Raw genomic sequence first — 23,224 nt, forward strand, 5'->3', positions numbered from 1 at the left:
CATGGACGAAGCCCATAACTCGGCCTACTCCATCCACCCAGGATCCACCAAAATGTATATGGACCTAAGACAAAAATATTGGTGGGATGGAATGAATACGGATATTGCACGATTTGTCGCCCGCTGTGATACTTGCCAAAGGGTCAAAGCTGAACACCAGAAGCCGGCAGGACTGTTGCAACCCCTACCTATCCCGGTCTGGAAATGGGATGAAATAGGGATGGACTTTGTAGTAGGTTTGCCCAGAACTCAGAAAGGACATGACTCCATATGGGTAATAGTGGACCGACTCACTAAAGCGGCTCACTTCATACCCGTACGAACCAATTACGGCGGAGAAAAGCTGGCCAAGCTCTATGTAGAGAACATAGTGAAGTTGCATGGTGTGCCCAGCCGAATTGTTTCAGATAGAGGGACCCAATTCACCTCTAGGTTTTGGAAGAGTTTGCATAAAGCCATGGGCACCAAGTTGGATTTTAGGCTCTGCTTATCACCCACAGACTGGATGGCCAGACAGAAAGAGTGAATCAGATCATGGAAGATATGTTGAGAGCATGTGTTCTCACTTATGGCAAAGATTGGGAGCAGAGTTTACCCTATGCCGAGTTCTCATACAACAACGGGTACCAAGCAAGTTTAGGGATGTCACTGTTCGAAGCCCTCTATGGAAGGAAGTGCAAAACACCGCTGATGTGGTCAGAAGTTGGAGAACGTGCCCTAGTCGGGCCTGCACTCATAAAAGAAGCAGAAGAAAGAGTTGCTGAGATTAGAGAAAAGCTAAAAGCAGCCCAGTCCCGACAGAAGAGCTACGCCGACAAGAAAAGACGGGAAATAAGTTTCAACCCAGGAGATTTTGTGTACCTCAAGGTGTCACCCATTCGAAGAACCAGAAGATTTTAGGTACAAGGGAAGTTGGCCCCTCGATACATTGGACCATACCGAGTTCTGAAGAAAGTTGGAGCAGTAGCGTACCGTCTAGAACTACCGGAAGAAATGTCGGATATACACCCAGTGTTCCACGTGTCGCAATTAAGAAGGTGTTTGAGGGTACCCGAGGCAGAACATGTGCCAGTGGAAACAATACATCTACAGCCAGACCTGCGGTACCAGGAAATACCGGTCAAGATTCTAGACACTGTCACTAGGAGGACCAGAAACTCCGAAGTACGGATCTGCAGAGTTCAGTGGAGCAGACACGGAGTGGAAGAAGCTACGTGGGAACGCGAAGACGCTCTGAAGAAGGAATTTCCTCATCTCTTTAGGAACCAGCCGAATCTCGAGGACGAGATTCATTTTAAGTGGGGTAGGTTTTGTGACATCCCGAAAATCCATCAAAAACAAATCACACGCTAAAATAATTATTTGCAAAACTTCTTATCGTTGAGCTCAAAATACTATTAAAACCCGAGCCCTTTTCCCGGAATCCCTCTCTCTGTTCCTAACGTCCGATTCCCGACCCCAATCTTTTTCCTGTGGCCTCATCCACGCGCGCACACAATGTTGCGCGTGGCCGACCGGGTCACAGCGGCCGCCGCGAATCCCGCCGGCGAGCGCTCGTTCCTCTCTCTCCCCCCTCCTTTTCTTTTTTCCTTCTCCATTTTTCCTTTTTCTTTTCTTCTTTTCTTTTCCTCTCTCCTTCCTCCTTTCTCTCCCTCCTCTACCGCGCGGCCCGGCCTGCACGCCTTCCTTTCTCCTCTGCCGCGCGCGCCTGGCCCGGCCCCCCCCCTCGCATCCTGTTCCACCCGGCCACGCTCCCCACCCGAGCACACCTCCCCTCGGCCCGTCCACACGCACGCCCCCTGGACCCCGCTCCTGCGTGCGCGCCCCGCCCCTGGCTGCTGCCCCGTGCACGCACACGCGCGCACCGCCACGGTTCCCCTTCCCCGGCCGAGCGCCGCGCCGCGCCAAGCCGACCCGGGCCGTGCACGCGCTCGCGTGCGCACGCGCCCGCCGCGCCGCGACGCCGGCCGCCCGCGCGCGCAACCGTGCCAAGCCGCCTGTGCGCACGCGCCGTCGCCCTGCTCCCACCTCCACCGCCGTTGACGCCCGCACAGCGCCGCCTGCGCCGGTCGCCGCCTGCCCGATGCATCCCATCCCGCCTCGCCGCACCACCGCCGCCGTTGACGCCCGGCCAGTGCCGCACAGCGCCCGTGCCGTCGCATCACCGCTTCATTGAGGGAGGAGGAAGAAGGGGGCAAATTTGCCCCAAGCCCCCTCCTTTCCCTCTTAATTGGTTAAGAGTCCCCCCCTCTTCAACCATTTTGCAAAAAGAGACCCCCCCTTTTATTATATTTCAAAACAGACCCTCCCACTATATAGCATATTTGTGAATAGACCCCTACCTCTTTCTAGAATGACCCAAATACTTTCTAGATTACAAACCAAGCCCCTGCCTTCTCAAATATATTTACAAACAAGTCCCTGGACCTTATTTAACCCCTGAACCTTTGTGCAACCTATCATTTTATGCACCAAACGAACTCTGATCAACCCGAAACTTTACCACAACTTTCATAACTTAGTTTTGACCATGCCATTAGGAGACCGCTCGAAAATTATTACTCCATACTCCATATCTTATGTGTTTCCGACTCGAGCTCAACGATAAATTTTTAATTTTCTGTGTCTTGATTGTGTGCTTGTTTGCATGCGTCATAGACCACGGTGTGAACGAAGGAGAGCCCGCCAACGAGCAGTACTGCGAGCAGGTGAACAAGGACCCGTTCCGCGACCCCGAGCCCGAAGGGCAGGACCTCCCCGAAGGCTACGAAGATGGCAAGTTCAATCCCGCCCTTTGATGCATGTTTCAGTCCTAGTTTTATAAACATAACCTATTGGCCTGCTTTATAAAATTGCATATGTTTTGCTTGCATGAAAACACGGTTGGATAGCCACCCCTTGATTTGTTATAGCCATTCCTTGACCACCTAGATTAATGTCTGATTTTGCTTGGACGTTAATCGCTATTAGAACGCTTAGGACTATACACATAATGCTATTTGTTTTATAAAAGAAAATGTGTGAGTATGTGGGAAGGGATAAAAGCGGTGTTTTTGAAAAGTGAGTTTTAGACGGGATGGATGGCATTTCTAGCGGGATTTGCCATTTGGTGTGCTCGTGCCTAGTGTGGCAGGAAAAGGAAGGGAGATATCCATCTTGTCACAACTAAGGACCGAGTTGGTGTGTCATCTCACCTAACTCCACTATCGTGCAAACCACTCGACCGTTGAATGGGCAACGGCTTACCATAAACCCCACTAGTTAATGTGATAGCCATCAGGAGGGCTGAGAGCAGCGGGTGACCAAGGAGAAGGGATAGGCTCAGTGTGACTTATACCCCGGTTATACCTCAGAGTTAGGTCGATGACCCCTTGGTGAATCCCGTGATGGCGATTCAGGTCTAGCTAAGGTGGGTAATGGCTATGTCGGGATCTACACCGACACTACGGTGCTTGTGTTGTAGTACCCGCTTGTGGGTAAAGTTGCACACCTCTGCAGAGTTAAAAGCTATTCGAATAGACGTGCCCACGGTATTGGGAGAGTTACGGTGTGGTCACATAACTAGCGTTTCTTCGGGTTGGGCTAGCGTGAGTTGTTTTGGATTGGTGTTCGGCAGTTGTGCCGTGTGCTACGACAGACGGGGAGTCTGGTAGCAGTTTAAAACTTGAACTCCGTGTTACTCAATACAAAAACTGGTTTCTGAAATGTTTTCGGCTAAACGAACCCCTGCATAAAATTTAGCTTTCCGCAAATTAAACCGTAACCTTATCCTTGTTTTACCTGAGCATGTTATTATGATATAACCCCCTCCGTGGGTGTGGTTGGACGTGCTGAGTACGTTTGTACTCACCCCATTCTTACTTTTTACAGAAGAAGACCCAGACTTCGTACCAGACGACGCCGAGTAGGGTTATCGTTCTACACCCAACCTTGCCTGTGGAACCGGCCCTGTTCGAGATGTTTTCGCTGGCGCAGTACTCTAAGCCCGAGCTTGATCCCATGTGGGTCGCGCTCTGGTGTTATGTTGTAGCTTGGTTACTTATTATTATCATCTGTATCGAGTGTCCTCCTCGGAGGTATGTACGGTAATGAACCATCTGATGTAATAAATGTGGCATCAGCCTCCTGGGACTGATGTTTGTATCACATTTAAGTTCTCTCTTATGAGGGGACCCTTCACGGGGCAGAACGGGCATCGGAACCACACCTTGCCACTGGCCGTGGTCCTTTCAGAGAACCATAGGGGCTCCTCGGCATGTCCCTGCGGCGGCGGCGGCGAGGGAGCCCGACGGCTGGGGCCATCGCCACCGGAACCCTGCGGTGGCGGTGGCGGTGGCGGCGGCGGCGGAACCGCCGAGGCCGCCGGGTCGAGGCCAGGTCAATGCCGCTTCGCCGGCGGTGAGGGATACCCGTTGTGCCGGACGGATGATGCTGGCGACACGTCGGAATCGCCGCTTGACTTCAACATGCAATGGACAGAAATCAAGAACACAAAATCCAAATCGATCTCATCAATCAAGATTAACAGCAGGGTTTTTTTTGCCAAAAGCTTATTAACGACGACGAGGAGCGAGGAGGGGAGCTTGCCGACGGGATGCTTGCCTTTTGCTTCCCATTGGGGTCCATGGCGTCGGTCGACGGCGGTGGACCGTGCACAGGAAGCGAGGAGAAGGCGAAGAAGTTGCCGATGAAGATGAAGCGTGGCTTGGGAATTAATTAAAGTGATGGGACGGTTTGGGGGAGAAAGGGGAGTAGGAGGTAGAGGCAGGCGGCCCCGGCAGTTAATTGTTTCCATCCAAAAGAGAAACACCTTCCGTCCCCGACATGCGGGACCCACCGTCCCAGGCCGGGCCCAACTGTCGAAGCAAGGTTCATGGCCAAGTCTTCATCAGTTCTTCATGGATCAACGTATTTTGTGTTTTGATTCATAACAAAAACTTAAAACGTGGTTAGATTTCTCATTTCTTGGCCGATTCAGTTCGTTCTTTTTCTAACTTCGTATATAATCAATATCTATGTCATGGGTTCCACTGTGCACATAAACTCTAGTTTGATTTTGTACCTTACTAGCATTGCAGACACTAAGTCCTAATAACTCTCCAATGTAGGTGTATTTGTCAATGAAATTTGGTGTACAGGCCAATATGTCACACATGTACATATAGAATTATATGATGGACTGTTTAAATGCACTATTTAAACTACATGCTCCACTCTCATTGGATTTGGTCTATAAAGACCATATAGCATAGGTCACATGCACGTAATCATCTTACACGAATGTAGGTTCAATTTTAAACGTGCCGTATGTAGGCTCAATTTTTTAAAATCTCATTTCATGACAAACCATAAGATTGAAAAATCCTAAAGTTTGTAAAATACACAGTGAGGCTACCATGGAGATTTCACTTTGCAATTGAAAACGTTTTCTTTGTTTGAAAACGTAAACTGTTGTGTCCCCGACATGTGGGAACGCCCACCCACTGTAATCCTGGCGTGTGGTTTTGGTATGTGCGACTGCAAAGCGGGGTCCACCTGTCGGCGCCGGAATCTAGGCGTAATCGTGGCGTGCGCGTTAATATGTGCGACTGAAATGTTGGTCCCACCTGTCGGCGCGGGGTTGTTGGCGTAATCCTCCTATGCACGTTCGTTTGTGTGATTGAACACTGGTCCCACCTGTCGGCGCCGGGTTCTACACCTGTTCTTCGTCGATTCTTTATCAGTTCTTAACGGCGCTTATTATATTTTGGATTGAATCCAAAGCAAAAACTTTAAACAAGTATAGATTTCCCATACGTAGGCCAAAATCATGTAATTTTTTTCTAACTTCGTAGAATTACATTATCCACCAGGTGCACTAGATTTTATAGTAGAATATGAGTTTGATTTCTAACATTCTTTGACAAACATGATCTTTGCTCACCATAGTCTCCAATAGAGATAAAAATTGACAAGTACCTTTTGGGAGTATGGACATCTTATACCCCACTACTCATTTTAGTTGTCATTAACCATGTCAAAGAAGCAAGACTTGGATACATGGTCAAGTATCATACCACAACAGCACAGGAGTTATAAGGATGTACTCATCCTTCCTAACACATTCATGGAAAATATGGACTCAACAATTGTTTTAAGTTGTATAAGGTTGGATTTGTTAAGGATCATGATGCAAACAACATAATTAATTTATAACTACACTTGTTCAAAATTAAAGCTGTGGCAAACATTTGAAATTGATAATAATGGCTGCTTTACGTGTTCTCAATATGGAAGCGTAATTTTTTTGTCACCGACAGGCGGGACCCACGACAGTGTGATTACGTGTCCGCCCTATAAAAGCGCAATCTTGTTAAAGCCAGTACCGTGCGACCCCCTAAATCTAATTTTCCGTGGATCCAATATTTTCCCTCCATCTTCCTCCAATAATTTCATTTCAAGTCTAAAATTCCCACCCCTGATCCCGCGCATATTAGCCATCCGATCCCGCACATGGCCCGGGGGCGGTTCTTCTCCTTCTCCCCTGGCTTCTCGCCTTCATCTGCTACCTGATCTTCGTAGGGGTGCACCACCTCACATATCCACTCCTCCCGCGCGCGTGACGAACTGCAATCGCACCATGGAGAGGGTCGCCGCAACGCGCTACGAGGTGTCGAGGCTGGTGCAACTCCCGACGGAGCTGACGATTGAGATCGCCTCCCGCGTCGCTGCTCAGTCAGAGGACGCCATGGCGGATCTCGGCAATCTGCGCGCAACCTGCAAGGCAATGTGCGTGGTGTGCGGCACCGCCAAGGTCGGCCGACGCCTAGCCCTGCGTCGTGTGCTGCGGCGTCGATTCTACCTGGGACCGGAATATCGCGCGACGCTCATCACCGGACTGGCCACCGTCGGCAACCCGGAGGCCTGCTTCCACAGCGGGATGTGCCTCGTCTTCGGGAAGCAGCGCGGCGCAATCATGCCATGCCTCGACCCGCTTAGGCGCGTTACGCCCTCGCCCTCTTGCTCTACAGGCCCAACAGCGGCGATGGCGACGACGACGAGGCCCGGCGGCTCCTGTGCATGGTCGAGGGACCCGAACCGGGCGCGCCGGCGCTTCCTTGGAACAACAAGACTTGTACGAAATGTTGCTGCCGGATCATTTCAGCGCTGTGGGACTTGTCGCCGTCGGCGGTTGGTGTGCCGATGCCTGTGCATCGCCAGGACGAACATTAGTGTGCGGGAGGCGGCTGTGGCGAGCACGCAGGATGGTACGCTTGGTACTCGTGGCGCAGGTTCTGCAGTGAGGAGTGCCGGATCCACAACGAGTGTGATTGGTTCTTCTACACAGTCATGGAAACATTGAATGAAAAAAACTTTGCCAGGTAAAAATCCCCATGACTCTACCAAATGCAAAAGACCAACTTCCCAGTGTCGCAACTTCTCCTATCTTAAGCTACAGCTGAGTAGACCAAATTTTATGTGTACTAGTGTTGTATGAGGCACAAAAAATTGTACTATTTTTGTTGATGATAGAATCATATGAAGTTTAATTTCTTTAGTTTTTTCCATTGTGTTAAACGAGTGCTGTTTGGTGAATACTTAAATTTGAGGTGCTTTTTTTTGTACTCTAATCTGAATTCCCCACTCCCATCTTCGCCTCCGTATATTCCAATCTAGTTAATGTGGCGGGTCCCACAAGTCGATGCCGCTGCTACTGTTCCCGCGCTCAAAAACCGAGGAGATGCGGCGGAACCATCAAGAACACGCCCTTCCCCTTCCCCTTCCCCTACCATCAAATTGGGGTTTTCTCATCTGTTCCTCGCATCCAATCGATCAGCATCCCCTCCTCACAGCCTCCCAGCACGCGCCCTCTGCATCCCTCGTCTTCCTCACATCTGATGGAGAATCTCCCGACTGAGATTGCAGTTGAGATCGCCGCCCGCCTGGTCGAGTCTTCAGACTTCACGGTGGCCGAGGTCGGCTCCCTGAGGGCGACCTGCAAGAATATGCGGCTGGTTTGCGGCATGCCGGATGTCGGGCGGCGCCTTGCAGTGCATCCCCTGCTACCGATTGGGTCGTGGGATTTGCACTACGACAACGGCTTCCGCCAGAACCTCATCATCAATCTGTCCAAGGTCGGCAACCCGGTGGCGTGCTTCTTCGTGGGGATGCGCGTGGTCTTGGTGGAGGCGCGCGGCGATCTCCGGCCTAGCCTCAACATGCTCGAGTGCGCCGCCAAGGCCGGGCATCAAGTCACCATGTACGTCCTTGCCGTGTACAAGTACAGGCCCAATAGCGGCACCGAAGAAGATGCCAGTGTCATGGAGCTGTTCAGGAAGATCGAGGGCGACGACGCAGGGGCAGGAGCACCAGTGACATGGGCGAACACGGCTTGTGCGCAGTTACGCCAGCAGGCCCTACTGGAGTCGGCGAACATGGTGCCCCTAACTCCTCGTAGGGTTCCCTTGCAAAAGCCGGTGTCTCACATTCACAGCGACCATCGGTGCGCCAGCCGGCCCATATTTGGTTCAGACGCCACCCGGAAAGGACGTCAACTCTTTTGCAGTGAGGAGTGTAGGATTAGATCAGAGAGCGCAGCTTACTTCAATTCAGTATGGCCATGATTATTGTAGCTAAGGTAGCAATGCAGGTTGGTTATCTGTGTGTGGTGATATATTTTTCTGAAGATCTTGCAGACTAGATGCACCAGAAAAGGCATTCAGGAATTTAGTTAACATGTTTGCTTTATAAAGTAGCAAATGGCATTGCGGACAACACTTTAGTTGGACTGGTACAATCTTAATTGATATGCAACGTTGTGATTGGTTATATATTTTGCTAAATATCTTGCAGACTAGATGCACCAGAAAGACATTCAGGATTATATTTCAGTTAACATGTTTGCTTTCTTTCTTAAAAACTCATCAGGAATTCAGCTAACATCAGGAATTCAATTGTTCTGACAGTTCAGTTGATTACTTTCTTTATTTCAGTTAACAGGATTTCAGTTAATATCAGGAATTCAGTGAGGAGAGGGATGACGAAGACAAGAGGTTCTTAGATCCTATCAGGTGATGGTCCTTCACTTGAAGCGATTCGGCGTGCTCTCGGGCGGAACTTCAAGAAGTTCAGCAAATAAACTTGAAGCATGTCTCTGAAGTTGTGTCTTTGGTCGATGTGTCTCTGAACTTGTGTCGATGTGGATCATGTTTGTGATCCTTAATTAGTGTGGTGTCCTCGTGACTCGGGAAGCCTATGTGTAAACTCAGTCCTCATATATCGTATGCACTGGTTGCCTATCCTTAGTTGGTTACTTAATTTGTGTGATGCATGTTACTCTGGTACTGAATTTTTGTGATGCATGTTATTCTGGTACTGTCTATCTGGATGATCTTGTGTGATCTAGAAGGTTGTTATTCTGGATGATCTTGTGTGATCTGGGTTCAGTTAATTAGTTAACTAGTTTAATTTATATAGAAACGTTATTAATAAAACTTGATAAAGTTCAATCATTCGTCTTTACAAATATAAATTAAACAGAGTGGGAATCGCACGTCAGCCGGACACACGAAAACGCACTCCTCAAATACGCCAAGCGTTCCGAAAATTTTGTAGCCAGCGATTTGGAAAGTGACACCAGTTTTTCCATCCGAAATTTTTAAGAAAGCACCAAACAACGGTGCTACCATCACTGGGCCCACGTTGTTACAAAACGCCGCGTTATTTGACTACTACTCGTGCGTCTTTCCCTCCCTAATCCCCTCGTAAAACCAATCTAGATCGGTCAATTAGGGTTAGTCGACGACAGGCGCCGCCAAGTTGGTTCTCGCCTTCCACCACGCAGGCGAAGAGGATGTCGACGTCGAGCGAGGTGGCAAGGGGGACCCCTTCCTCGTTGGAAACGCTGCACACACCTGCGTCGGCGTCGGCAATGCTACCTCCAATGTTCACACCAACCTCTGGCACGGCGACTGATGGAGCTCCCATCTCCAGCAGGCCTAGGGCGACGACTTCGCTCTTTGGGTAAGCTTCGTCCCAAAGAGCATCACAGCGTTCGGCCGACGAAGATGCACTCGACAACGGCCAAGATCCAGAATATTTGCTACCTTCATCTCAGGACGAGACCGAGACCAGGTACGTTGTTTCCCCTTTCGATCATACCCTGCTACTGCCACCCTAGATTTCATGCATTTGTGCAGGCACTGCTACCTTAAATTTCATGCATTATTTGTGCACGCGATTTACTGCAAATTACTACAAATAATTGAAATGCCACCGATGAATACGCAGAACAGATGATAGATGGATCATGCATATCGTTTGCAAGGGGAGTGAGGAGGGAGAAGAACGTGTTAAGACCTATAGAGCTTACTTGGGTCAAATCACGATTAGTAACTTAACATCAATGAAATCAAAATTGGGGTATCGGTCCAGGGACTACATGTACTACAAGAAGAGAAGTGGTGAAGCTCCTGCGGAAGCAACACTTAATGAGATCGAGTTTGATTTTGATGTAGATACAATGATAAAGAGTAACGAGGAAGAGATGGAGGTCAGAATAGTTTTTTCAAAGAATCCAATAGCAAACCTGTATGTGGCCATAACACCAGTAAAATCCAATAGAGTTTCCTCATATCATGATGAAGAAGAAGTGCAAGAATCTGAATTAGATGCATACAAAGATTGGCTAGCTTATATGCATACAAGGAACCAAGCCATGGGTAAGTTATGGTAAAACCCTATGGCCGGGTCCGACCCAACGCACCAACCGCGCTACCTGATTCCGATTCCGCCCAGGCCTAGTCCATGACTCCACTCGCCTGTATGGCTCGGCTCATCCAGCCGTCCCCATCCGCACGCGGTGTTGGCCCCAGGCTCGGCTTCCGGGAATCCAAAACAGCAAGCGCGCGCTGCCAACCTTCCTAGCGCGCGATGCTATAGCTGCCGCGAGCTGCACTCACCCACGTGAGTGAGTGACGTGACGGTCCAGGTATTTATTTTCTTTTTTCATTTCTATTTTTTTCCTTCACATTCCATTGACAACTTTTGCATGAAAATCATACTAAAAGATTATACCGAGACTTGTGTTTCGAAATTGTATGATAAATTTGAGCGTAAAAAGTTATACGAGAAATCTTCCAGATAACATCTTTATACAATTTATGCTAAAATGTTGTCCTCTGTAAGTTATATTTATAAAAGTATACATTAATTATATATGTATCATGAAAGTTGTGCTAAAAATTATATTTCAAGTTATTACGAAAGAGTTGTATGTAAAAGTTATGTACACCATAAAAAGTTATGATGAGAATTTTTCCTTTTCAGTTGTTCTCTTTTTTTATGTTCTATTATGTGTTGAAGTTCTCTTGACAACTTTTTTTTATAAAAATTGTTGACTATTTGTACTCAAAAGTTGTATGATGAATTTCATGCGTAAAAAGTTGTATGATGAACTTGTGTAAAAGAATTTGTACGAGAAATCTCCCTGATAAAGATAACATTCTACAAGTTATGCTAAAAGTTAAGTACAAGTTGTACTAAAAAATTATTCCTCAAGTTGCTAGAAAAAAGTCATACGTAAAAGTTATGTATATTATAAAAAGTTATGATGATTATTCTCCACTGAAGACGCGCAAAAGTTATACTAAAAATTTATATTTACAAATTATAAATTTCTAAAAGTAGAAAAATGCAGAAAAAAAAACTTTCCAAAAAAAGAAAGATTGCTGCTGTCAGAGATCGCGCGCCAGGAAGCCTCCTGGGGCGCGCGCGCGGACTAGCATGGCCCCTCGGCTTCAGCTGATTGCGCTCGAGCGAGGATGCTGCCCCAAATTGCGCATGAGCAGAAAACACTCCCCACCACCTGCTTCCTTCTCGGCCAGGCGCACCGCCGACGAATCGGCGATGATCTGGGTCTGGCCGCCCGCTCCGCCACAACGCAGGACAGCTACCCCTCTCAGCTCATTTGCGACCATGGAATTCCACGTGCTGCGGCTGCTTCCGTCGGTGGGAGAGGTGGCGGCCCTTCGGCGGCCCCTTCCATCTCCGCCACCGCAGCACCCTCCCACAGCGACGTTCTCGTCTAGACTGGCCAGCTGCCGATGGCATCAAATCCCGGCGGCAATCCATGGAGAGACCCTAGGTCTGCGCACGGGATGGGGCTTGACCAGCCTTCCACGGCAATCTGACCTCTTGCTCGCGGGCGTGACACCAGAGAGAGTTACTGCATACGAGCTTCCCTGCAGGTATGGTTCCGATTCCATAATTTCCATCCGATAAGTTGCTGATTGGATGAATTTTCTTTACTACCGTTCCTATTATTGACTTTTCCATGCGGCAACTGCAGATGTGCGTGATGTGCAGATATCGGAACTATTCCATGGTAAATCAATCTCATCATTATAGTAGTACTGCTTGACACCAATTTGTGGTAACTCTGGATTCTAGTTTTTGTCTATTAAAAGGGGCACAGATTCTAGTCAATCTCACCATATAATTTACTACCTTTTTTTTTGGAATTACGTCTATTTCACCAGGTTACAAGGGGCACAGATTCTAGTACCCATTTACAGAAATTATCAAAATGACATACAAGGGGCATTGGTTCTAGTAAAACATTTAGAAAAACTTTCTTTAGCAGATTCTAGAAAATCACAATTTGGTACATCTATTATGTTAAATGTAGACTCATGCGTTCTTGTAACATGCAATTGTTTTTGTGGATATGGTAACCTGCTCTCAGTTTCCTAATTTCAGCCTTTTTCTTTCAAAAGAGCCAGCACACTACTATTGTAAATGCTACTGTTGAAACTTGATGATACCATTGTGGTAATTGTCTCAAATTACAGTAGCAAATATTACAAATCTATCGGAAATCACATACAAGGGTCACATATTGTAGTAACCATTTGGAAAAGATTACCATAATCACATACATGGGACATATATAGATTCTAGATATGTTGTGCAGAAATCGATTTTCCCAAAAGAGATCATATTATCTTAATTTTATTGTTATTTTATACAATTTTGGTAGTGTGATTAACCATTGAATAGACCAATATATTCTCATTGTGAATCAGTCACTACCCAATAATTCCTTTCTGATTTTATCCTTGTATTATAGCTGGGGAAATTCGCTTCTGCAATGTTGATGATTGTGATCTGCAAATATCTTTTTCCCCTACCTGTAGCATGTCATTCAAATGTTTTATTGTAAATCTGAAACCATATTTTACCAGAGCGGATATTGGATATGTCGTGTTGTCTTGCTAGTATTACTATAACTAATCAACGCCATAGTTAGCAATTATCATATAGTAACTTTGCTCATATAAAAATACAAATGTCTGTGCACTTGTGAATGAAAACTTCATTCTGCCCGTTGGCAAATGTGCATTATTGCTTCATGCATTGGCAACCAAGTATATGAGAGAAATGCAAATATGATAGATTCGAGGTTTTTACTAATTGATGTGTCCAATTTTTATACTTCTAGGCAGAATGGCTGAAAACAAGCACTCCACCTGGTCCAGCAGAAGAATAGAACCTGTATTGCCTGAGCCAGGTTCTAGTTCGTGCTATACCACTCCCTCAATAAGCTAGGGAGTAGGAAAACTGAAATGTGTTCTCAAGAGCAAGAGCTTCAGCCCAGAAGAACAGTTATGATGCCTTTGTCGCCAACTTAAGCTGGTTGCATTTTGGAGTAATTTTATTTGTCAAACATGCACTATGAGATGTAAAAATACATACAATTGTTATCCGCGTTGCCAATCACTTTGGACCATGTAAAAGAAAACCATTCCTATGTTGCATCCTTGTTATACATGTCTATAATTTCTGATAAATTATTATAGGGATTGTCATAAATTGTAAGTGATTTGGGAATCATTTTGTAGTAATTAACTTGATCGTGCCACTTCGGTAGTGTGTAATGCCATGTATGTAAGTTCTCGTGAAAGGTTAACCACAGATAAGGGCATAATGTCTAGTAAAGACACAATTTAAAAACGACAGCAAGGCATAGATTCTAGTAAAGACAGATAAGGGCGTTGATTCTAGTAAATCACTTACAAAAATCTTCTTTTAAAGAAAATATAACGAGATACAAGAAGTATAAAATCTAGTAACTTGACCTAGGCCATTGTGGTAAATGAATTGTTATTGCTTTACAAATTTTTTATATTCTCAAATAAAACTAGAGAGCCAACCTAGTTTTCTATTCTCGTAATCTACATCTGCACATATGTGTAAACAAAAGTGCATCTCGGCATATGGTAGCCTGCATATACTCTGCACATGCATGTATCTGGACGGATCGTCGCAATAATAATGCCCCCCGCTCCTCCTTGCCGCTGATTACGTGTGAATTAATTACCGTTGGCTCCACCATTCGTCCGCTCGGCTCGCTCGGTGGGCTTTCCTACGGGCCTGGCAGGGAGGTGTGGCCAATTGGGATGCGCCATGTAGCCTGGCTACAGAATAACCTATTCTATGGCCGGCTACAGAATATACTCTCCCTATATATATATATATATATATATATATATATATATATATATATATATATATATATATACACACACACACACATGGATTTTGCAATTCACTCATGACACAATCAAGACATACCAAGAATGGTTAGGGGTTGAAGGAAAACTTGATGACATCAGTAATATCCCTCTCCTAATTGTCAAACAAATTACCATTCTTTGTCAGACTTTAAATTATGCTAGCTCATCATGTGACAAAATTGTCTGCAGATGCATATTTGAATCCTACCATTCATATACATTCCAGTCAAGACAGCAACCCAACACCTCCAGTGCAGCCACCATCTCATGCTCGGCGTTGGACACAGGGGCAAGGAAATGGTAACTTGTGTTTATTAGGAATTAATTGTGTATGCATATTATGTCGTTTAGTGTCTATTATTACATTTTATTCCCGTGGAATAGGCTCAGAAAATGGGCAGAAAAGGGGACGTGGTCCCCTAAAAGGCTTGAAGGCAATCTCCAAGAGAATCAAGGCGGGCAATTAGAAGATGAAAGTTGACTTCTCCAGACTTGGAGGACCGGTAGGTGATAACTACCGCTCATTCATTGATGAAATAGTAATGTTTACAAGGAAAAGGGCGCCACTCATTGGAGTGAAAACGTGGAAACATGTCCATGAAGATGTAAAAGAGTCAATAGCATCTGATATATTGGTAATCAAAATCTTTGCTTATGTATACATTTCAATTTTAAACTAACGTAACAACTCACATAGTATTTGCATGTTCTTGTAATTATATAACAGGCTAGGTGGGACATTGAGGATAATGATCATTCAAGGAGAATCATATGGGACATTGCTAAGGAGCGTTACAAAGGATGGCATTCAACTTTCAGTGCTACGGCCAATGCATACAACAGCTACCACCAGAGAATGCTACATAAGCCTAAAGAATTAGATATTGTTGAATGACACTATCTGTTGAAGTATTTTAGGACTGCAAAATTCCAGGTTTGTTCCACATTGTTACTATTACTGAACAATACTAATTTTATACAAATGGCTATGTCTGAGTCATTAAGATTATTGTTGAAATCTTGACATTCTAAAGGCAAAGAGCATACAAAATTCTGGGATTCGAGCCCAAGAAAGGACCAGACATTTGTCAGGCTCTAATCCTTATGCTCAGTGCAGCTATGAGAAGGTAATAACTGGAGAAGCACATGTACAAGCTTTCTTGCAGGATGAATTACTAATTTATTATGTTCTTGGCATATCAGAGAGACCCAGAAACTGGTGAAGAGCCCAATGATATGGAACTTTGGTTTATAACTCACACAAATGATAGGCACCGGAAAGACCAAGAATCTAGGGATGTCTACGTGAGTTCTCACTGAATTTGTACATACATTACTATATATAGTCCATGCAAATATAGAATGCAAGCAAATTCTTGTTCAACTAACTCCTCCATCTGTGCCTTGTAAATGTTAGGACAAAGCAAGCAGCCTTATTACTGAGGCGGAATCAAATGCAGAGGAAAACTTCATTACCCAAAAGGAAAAGAACGAGATTTTCCAGAAGGCATACAAGGCAGTCACAGAGTGCAAATCAACCAAGTTGCATGGTAATGGGTACCTGGCAAAAAACCCAACTAGAAGGCAGCTGCTGAATGCGGATCGTCAGGAACAAATTCATAGGAAGGAGCAACAGCATCAGGAACACGTCGAGCTCATGGAATCATTTGGGCAGCTACAACAACAAATGTCAACATGGGAAGCTGACAGGGAAGCCGAAAGGAGAGAACATGCACGACAAATTGAAGAAATTAACATGGCTAGGGAGGCTGATAAAGAAGAGCTTAGGCGAGAGTTCCTATCAATGATGCAAGCAGCAAATGGACAGGCACCATCTCAGCAGGTACTAGTCAAGCTAGTTATTGAATGACTTTCTTTCCATAGGTTCTATATCTAAATGTCTGTATCCTTTCATAGATTGTCCAGCCAACAGTTGTCCAGCCAACAGTTGTCCAGCCAAACAACAATGTCGCTGCATCTGCAGAGGTGGCGGCGGTTGCATCAAACATGAGTACCGAAGAAGTACAGACAAACTCACCGAATGTGCTCTCTTATAGTCAGGTTGTTCGTGAATTGACAACTTTTTACTTCTATCATCAGATACAGAACAAAATCGAACCTAATTTTTTCCTTCCAAATTTTTTGTTCCAGGAGAAGCCTCAAAGCCACCCAGAGCAATCTGAAGTCGGTGGTAAACCAAAGGCAGCTAGCATTCGCACTACAAGAAGTAGTAAAGCTAGTGAAACACATTCCGTCCTGCCCGCGGCATACGTTTCATCACAACAGCTACAGGAAAAAGCTGCAAATAGGAGACGACAAAACGCCAAGAAGACAGGAGGTGAAATTTTTATACTCTACCTGCTGTGAATGTTTCTGTTTCAACTGTCAAAGTGTTTATAGTTGTGTTAATTATTTTCTGTCATTCTGATAATTTTATGATTCGCAATGAAACTTTGGTTTGATACATGTTGTTGTTGCACCCTTTTCATTATTATAGATTATTTGATGCTTACAAATGCTATTAATTCTTTTCAGGAAACTAAGCCATTTCGAATGTAGCAAATAGGTGATGGGACCTTCTTGAAGTCACTCTTTGCTAATCAAGTGATGGGATCGTCTTGAAGTCATCCCAATAATGTGTTGAAACAATGTCCTGTTGAAAACTTACTAGTATTATCAGCGAATGGTTGAATGGTTGAATGTTGCTATGTGTTGCTACATGATGTTGTTGAACGGAATTTATTAGTGAATGGTTGAATGTTGTTTCATGAATTATAAATGCATAATTATTATTGATCCTGTATTTTAATGTTTTAAATTACTGCTGCTACAAATAAATGAGCATGGCAGAATAGACATATGGTGACCTACAAAACTATGGCAGCAACACCTTTTGTTGCAAAAGAGAATTTATCCTATCACAACTCATATTTTTCGGTGAAACAAAGGCTCGTGGCAATAGTAAGTTCCACTTGTAGCAACCCTGTATTATGGTGGTAATAGAGACATCAACTTTTGGCGACCAAAACATTTTCGAAGCAACAACATAGGAAACATCTTACAACCAATCAAACTAGGTGGCATTAGTTTGCTCCACCTATTGCCTCCAACCTATATAATTTGGTGGTAATAGAATGTTCCACCTATAACAACCATCCCTGCTGCATAGCAATAGAGGCCACCACCTATAGCACTGTAATCAACTTCGTGGTAATAGAGGGAACCACATATAGCAACCAAACAACTTTAGTGGCAATAGATAACACCACATATAGCACCGAAATCAACTTCGTGGTGATAGAGGGAACCACATATAGCACCTAAAACACTTTCATGGCAATAGAGGTGCTTCCCCCTATAGCAACCACAACTAGAGTGTAGCAATACAATACTTTGTAATGCAAGATTTTACAAATTGCAACGCGTTGGGTACGATGCAATTGCACCTATGGCAACAGCAGATGCGTTGCAATATGATAATTTGCAACCAACACGAGCGAGCCCGTAGATGCTAGTTGCAACATCTCATTGTGTTGTAATAGAAAAACTAATGCAACATAAAAAAGACATGCGTCGCTCCAGGCTAATGCAGCGAGACATATAGCTGCGTTTTCTTATAACACAAATTGGTTGCAATTGTGGCTATTGCAACCAAATATGGCATATTGCAACACATTTCGTGCGTTGTATTAGGGGGAAAATCTAGTAGTGAGACTATGAATTTTATGCTCTTTCAGTTCGTGTACAAGTTGTACCATGACTGTCAGCGTAATGGGAACGGGGGTACCCATAACCCCGGTTCAAAGTAACGATCATGCGGAGGATGGCCCACCGGCCCACGATGACGGCCGGCGCGGGATCAATGACTCAGGCCCGGGCCATCCGTCCGCACGGGCGGACGCCCACAAGAGCGGGCCAGGGCTCCACCGCCGGCGGCGGCTCGGGGAGATCCTTTTCCTTCCCCATGAAGACACCCGCTCGGTAAAAGATTTTTACCTGGCGGGAATCCCAGAAGATTACGGCGCCGCACTGCCGAGCCCGGTGCGAAGCCCGAGAAGGAGCGTGGCTTCCCCGTAAAAGCATCATGATTACGGGGGAGCCGTGTGCTCAGATGGTGGGGAGAGCTGGCTGGGGAGGCTTATCCCTGAGCCGCGTCCCATCGGACGGTAAATGGGCGGTGGCTGGGCCTGCCACCATTTACTGAACTTCATATCAAGGTGTCACACCAAAAAATTTTTGAATTTCAGGATGTGATTAAAAAAATAAAAATAAAACAATAATTTTCTCATAATTTTTAATATTTTGTCAACATTAATTTTTTTATTTACAGGGAATTTAGTGTAAAAGAAAATTTATTGGTTGTCTTAAAAATTAATTGAGGTTGTTTTGTTTGTTTTGCCTCCTTGTAGCTTTTGCACTGTTTTATTTGCTTGTTGTTCAAGCAGAATTTGAATTCTTTGAATTTGAATTCAAATTGAATTGGTTTGACTTGTTTCCAAAAATGCAAAACCTTTCTCTCTTCCTCTCTCTTTTTCCAGCCCAGCCGGCCCAATCCCCTTCTTCCCTCCCTGCTTTTCTTTTTTTCGCGCGGCCCAGAACCTCAGTGCCGGCCCAGCCCCACCTCTCTTCCCCCTGGCCCGTTTTCTTTTTCCGGCCCAGCTTCCCCTCTTCCTTTTTCCTCTCCCTTTTCTCTTCCTTTCTTTCCGCGAAGCCTAGCTCCTACCGGCCCATTTTCCCTCTCTCTGGCCCATCCGGCGCCCCTCTCCCTCTCACCGACAGGGCGGCCCCACCTGTCGGGGTAATCCCCTTCCTCCCGTGCGCCTCCCGGACTCGAGCTCAGAGTCCGGCGCACGCCCGCCTCACCCCGTGCCGTGGCGCGCACGCCAAGACACCCCTGGACGCCCTATATAGCTCCGCGGCCCCCTCAGACCCCCTCTGACCCGCGCCGTCGCATGCTATAGCGAAAATGGCCTCTCATGCCATATTTCAATATAATGTTTTGGCGATTGATGACACACACAACACTTGGATTAATATGATTGTTAAGATGACCATTCTCAGGCTTTTAGGTTCAAGTGATGACAAAGAGAAGATAGACGTACTAAGCCCGAAGGGCCGCCCCTACGGTGGTTCCGCTACTTGGACAAAGAATTGAAGAGACCCTCAAAGAAACCAAGTCAAAGAAATCAAGACAGAGATACTTTAGTATCACCGGTTGAACCGATGCTGAGAAAATCACATACGTCGGTGCATTGACTTGGAGCACACCGAGATACTTTAGTATCACCGGTTGAACCGACGCTGAGAAAATCACATACGTCGGTGCATTGACTTGGAGCACACCAGGAATTCTGGTTTCACCGGTTGAACCGACGTTAGGGAATTTGAATACGTCGGTGCAATAGACACAGTAGCTGAGGCAAGGTCTATACATCGGATGAACCGACGATTGGGTCTTGGTGAACGTCGGTGCAGTTGTCCAGAGAGTTTGTTTTTCAGAGTTCACAGGACAACTACACTCACCAGTTAAACCGACGCAGCATCGGTTGATTGCCCGTACACGTAACGGCTAGTTTTTGAGGCGGGCAGTTTAGTATCACCGGTTGAACCGACGATGGCTTTTGGAGGTGCGTCGGATTAACCGGCGTTAAGTGTTTTTCTGGCAGCTTTTTTTCCAACGGCTATATTTGCTTGAGCTGCCTATATATACCCCCAAGGCCGGATCATTTGAGGTTGCTGGAGACTATGAAAGCATAAAAGAGTTAAAGATCATCTCCAACCATCTTAGAGCTTCATTGTACATAATATAGGCTTAAGCACACTTGTGAGAGTGCTTAGTGCTTGATTAGGCTTAGTTCTTGAGAGAACTAGCTTGAGTGAAAGTCTTGCTGCGGCAACATCTTGTGTACTCGTCATGTGACTCTCCGACTTGGTGTGGAGAGGCAATGACACTTTGTGCGGGGAAGGAGACCCCTCTTGGTGAGAAGCTCCAATAGTGAAGACGGTGCCGTTGGTGACGCTTCGAGAGAGATGGTGGCGGTGGTCTTGTCTTGGTGACTTGGGGTCACTTAGTCTTTGCTTGCCGGGAGCCTTGGTGGCGAACGCAAGACGGTGATCAAGCGAAGAGACTCGGCATCACACTTGTTCGTGTTGGACAAGTGGCCGTGGACGTAGGGAGGGACTTGGTGTCCTAACCGAACCACGTTAAATCGTGTGTCTTGGTGTCTTCACGGGAGTTTGCATATTCTCTCCCTTACCTCTTTACCTACCGTATTACGTTTCCGCATTTAATCTTTCTTGCGTACCTTTACTTTTCTAGTTAGTTTGATTAGGATTGGCTATAGGTTGCAAGTCTTTTAGGGGTAAGTAGAGAGTAGCATAGATAAACCTTAGTCATAACTAGCATGTGTAGGACGTGTTAGGTTTATCTTATGCAAATAGATTGAGCCCTAGGATAGAAAGCGATTAGCGACCCTATTCACCCCCTCCCCCTCTAGGGTCGGACACCCCGGTGATCCTTACACATGCGCCCCAAACCCTGGCTCGGGCACCGCCATTGGAGCTCCACCGAGCTCGGGCTCGACGCGGACCCGCCGCTCCGCCGCCTCCCTTCGACGCTCGCGCGGACCGGAGCTCCGCCGTCGGGTGAGAAATGCCTCGCCCCCTTCCTTTTTCCCTCTCGTGTTCCCCATCCGCGTGGAATCGCTCACCGAAGTGCCCCGCCTGCCGCTCGCCGTCGCACGCGCCTTTACGGCCCCAACCCGGCTACGCAGCACCCCTAGATGAGTTCGCGGCCTCGCGAGCGTGCTCCCTGTCCAAACCCCGAGCCGAGTCGTGCCCGAAATCGCAAATCCGGCCGACGCCTTCGGTGCGTTGCCGCTCACCGCCGGTTCTGTGCCGCCGCCGTTCAGCCCTTCAACCCTAGCCGTCGGATCCAAGATCAACGGTTAAGATAAGATCCAATATTTTTAAACCAGAGTCGCTAGATCTTGATCCAACGGCCCAAAACCGATCTAGTCCAAGTCAACTGGTTTTAACCGGTCAACCTAGGCATTTTTTCAAAAGAGCCCCTCTCTTTTCTAGAAATCAACCCGCAGTCCACAACAGTTCAAAAATATTTATAAAACAGCCCTTAGTTTATTTGTTTTAGCCCCTATACTTTTCTAAAATAGAACCCGCCGTCCAGAGCTCAAGTTTTTGCAAGCTAGCCCCTGAATCTAGGGTTTAATTTTGTTTTAGTCCTAAGTTTCTTTACCCAGAGCCCCTGTTATTTCAAAACTTTTACAAGTAAACCCCTGAAATCTTGTTTTAGCCATAACTTATTCGTTTTAACTCTGTTTTCATCGATTCTTGCGCTCACGTGATCCTTGTAATGTGTGCGATAGCTTTATCACCCTGTTATCCTGAGTAAGCACACTCTGCTGTGTCTTGCAAGTCTTTCTTGCTAGCCCATGAAGTCTATAGTTAATCGCGTACATGTCCCTATAACCTTGTTTCTGTCGTAGTTTTCACGTTTTAGATCCGTTTTAGATCCGTTTCGACCCGTTCTTGTTGTGTTAGTTTTCTCTTAAGCATAAGCTAACGTGTTGTAGCGCTGTTGTGCCCTAGTTTTGTTTAAAGTTAAGTATAGATTTAATATGATTAATAGTCTCTCATCTAGCTAGTTTTTCCAATTAAAATCTATTTAAGTCTTTACTCCGGTTTTTATAAAGTAATGTTAACTTGATTAATGTCAACTCAAATGTGTTTATAATTTAATTTGTTAGTACAACAATAATCATATAAAGTGTATGTTTAGATGTTTTCACAAGTTTCTTTCTAATTAATTATTTAATTAGTGTAATTTCTACATAGATAATTATAAATAAAATTTGATTAAGTTCAACTTGGCTAGTATAAATGCGTATAATGTGAGTTAATTATAATTGGGATATTTCTTTTAAATATCCTTTACATTTGTTTTTCCAAATAAAATAAATGAAGTTTATAGTTCTTTCTTTTATAATTCAAATCTTCCGATAGTTGTTTCTTTTCAACCCTAGCACCGTTTTTCGCGTTTCTTGCGCTCTCGCAACCGTAGCAGCAAACCCCATTGTTTAGTATGCTCTTTTAAAGCTTTTCTTTTGTTTTGGTGTATTGTTCTTAGTTGTACTTGTTGTTTGCTTTATATGGTTGCCCAATGATTGCTTCGAGTAGAAGATCGCTGTTCGAAGATTGAAGAATCAAGAATTCCAAGTGAGCAAAAGCTGAAGAGCAGTAAAGAGTACCTTTTAGTTGGTAAAAAGTAAGTGACCCTAACCATCTTTCTGTCTATGCTTATTTACAAGATCATATGTTTAATTGGAACATGGAGAGGAGTAACAGTGCAACCATAATACTATATGGCTCTGGTCTTGGCTAAGTAATTAGATGAACTATATGTTGTGTTGGGGTCGTTTCAGATGGTGGATGTGGGTTTGCGTATGGTGGAGCGGGTGAAGGTAGCATCGTCTTCTGAGGGACCGCAAAATGTGAGGGGCCAACACATACATATAGGGATTCTTTGAAAAGGCCTCGTAGCGTCCCTATGCAATCACACCTAAGGAAGTGTGATAACGTGCCTAGCTAGCACATGTGTGGTTGGGTTTAAAGTTCTTTGAACTTTTACTCGAATTGTGGTGGAAGTGTAC

The 23,224-nt window shown here is 45.5% G+C and overlaps 1 protein-coding gene and 2 long non-coding RNA genes across 3 annotated transcripts; all 3 read left to right on the forward strand.

Moving 5' to 3' along the window:
* Nucleotides 1–11,770: 11,770 nt before the first annotated feature.
* Nucleotides 11,771–13,829, forward strand: LOC120639755. Its single transcript, XR_005661650.1, has 3 exons — nucleotides 11,771–12,227; nucleotides 12,329–12,364; nucleotides 13,485–13,829. It is a non-coding gene; the product is annotated as an uncharacterized LOC120639755 (long non-coding RNA).
* Nucleotides 13,830–14,715: 886 nt separating this feature from the next.
* On the forward strand, nucleotides 14,716–15,418 carry LOC120642875. The gene is made up of 3 exons (XR_005662764.1): nucleotides 14,716–14,855; nucleotides 14,940–15,190; nucleotides 15,283–15,418. It is a non-coding gene; the product is annotated as an uncharacterized LOC120642875 (long non-coding RNA).
* A 28-nt stretch (nucleotides 15,419–15,446) lies between these two features.
* LOC120639907 lies at nucleotides 15,447–17,177 on the forward strand. The gene is made up of 6 exons (XM_039915827.1): nucleotides 15,447–15,464; nucleotides 15,590–15,682; nucleotides 15,759–15,860; nucleotides 15,973–16,398; nucleotides 16,707–16,893; nucleotides 17,091–17,177. The coding sequence occupies exons 1-6, from the start codon at nucleotides 15,447–15,449 to the stop codon at nucleotides 17,096–17,098; spliced, it is 834 nt and encodes a 277-aa protein (XP_039771761.1). The 3' UTR covers nucleotides 17,099–17,177.
* Nucleotides 17,178–23,224: the final 6,047 nt, after the last annotated feature.

The sequence above is a fragment of the Panicum virgatum genome, chromosome 7K (assembly GCF_016808335.1).
Source record: "Panicum virgatum strain AP13 chromosome 7K, P.virgatum_v5, whole genome shotgun sequence".
NCBI classification, from domain to species: domain Eukaryota; kingdom Viridiplantae; phylum Streptophyta; class Magnoliopsida; order Poales; family Poaceae; genus Panicum; species Panicum virgatum.

Coding starts and splice junctions, on each gene's coding strand:
- LOC120639907 (XM_039915827.1), top strand. Junction 15,683..15,758: donor CTCAGTGCAGCTATGAGAAG/GTAATAACTGGA, acceptor TTGGCATATCAG/AGAGACCCAGAAACTGGTGA. Junction 16,399..16,706: donor GACAGGCACCATCTCAGCAG/GTACTAGTCAAG, acceptor TTTTTGTTCCAG/GAGAAGCCTCAAAGCCACCC.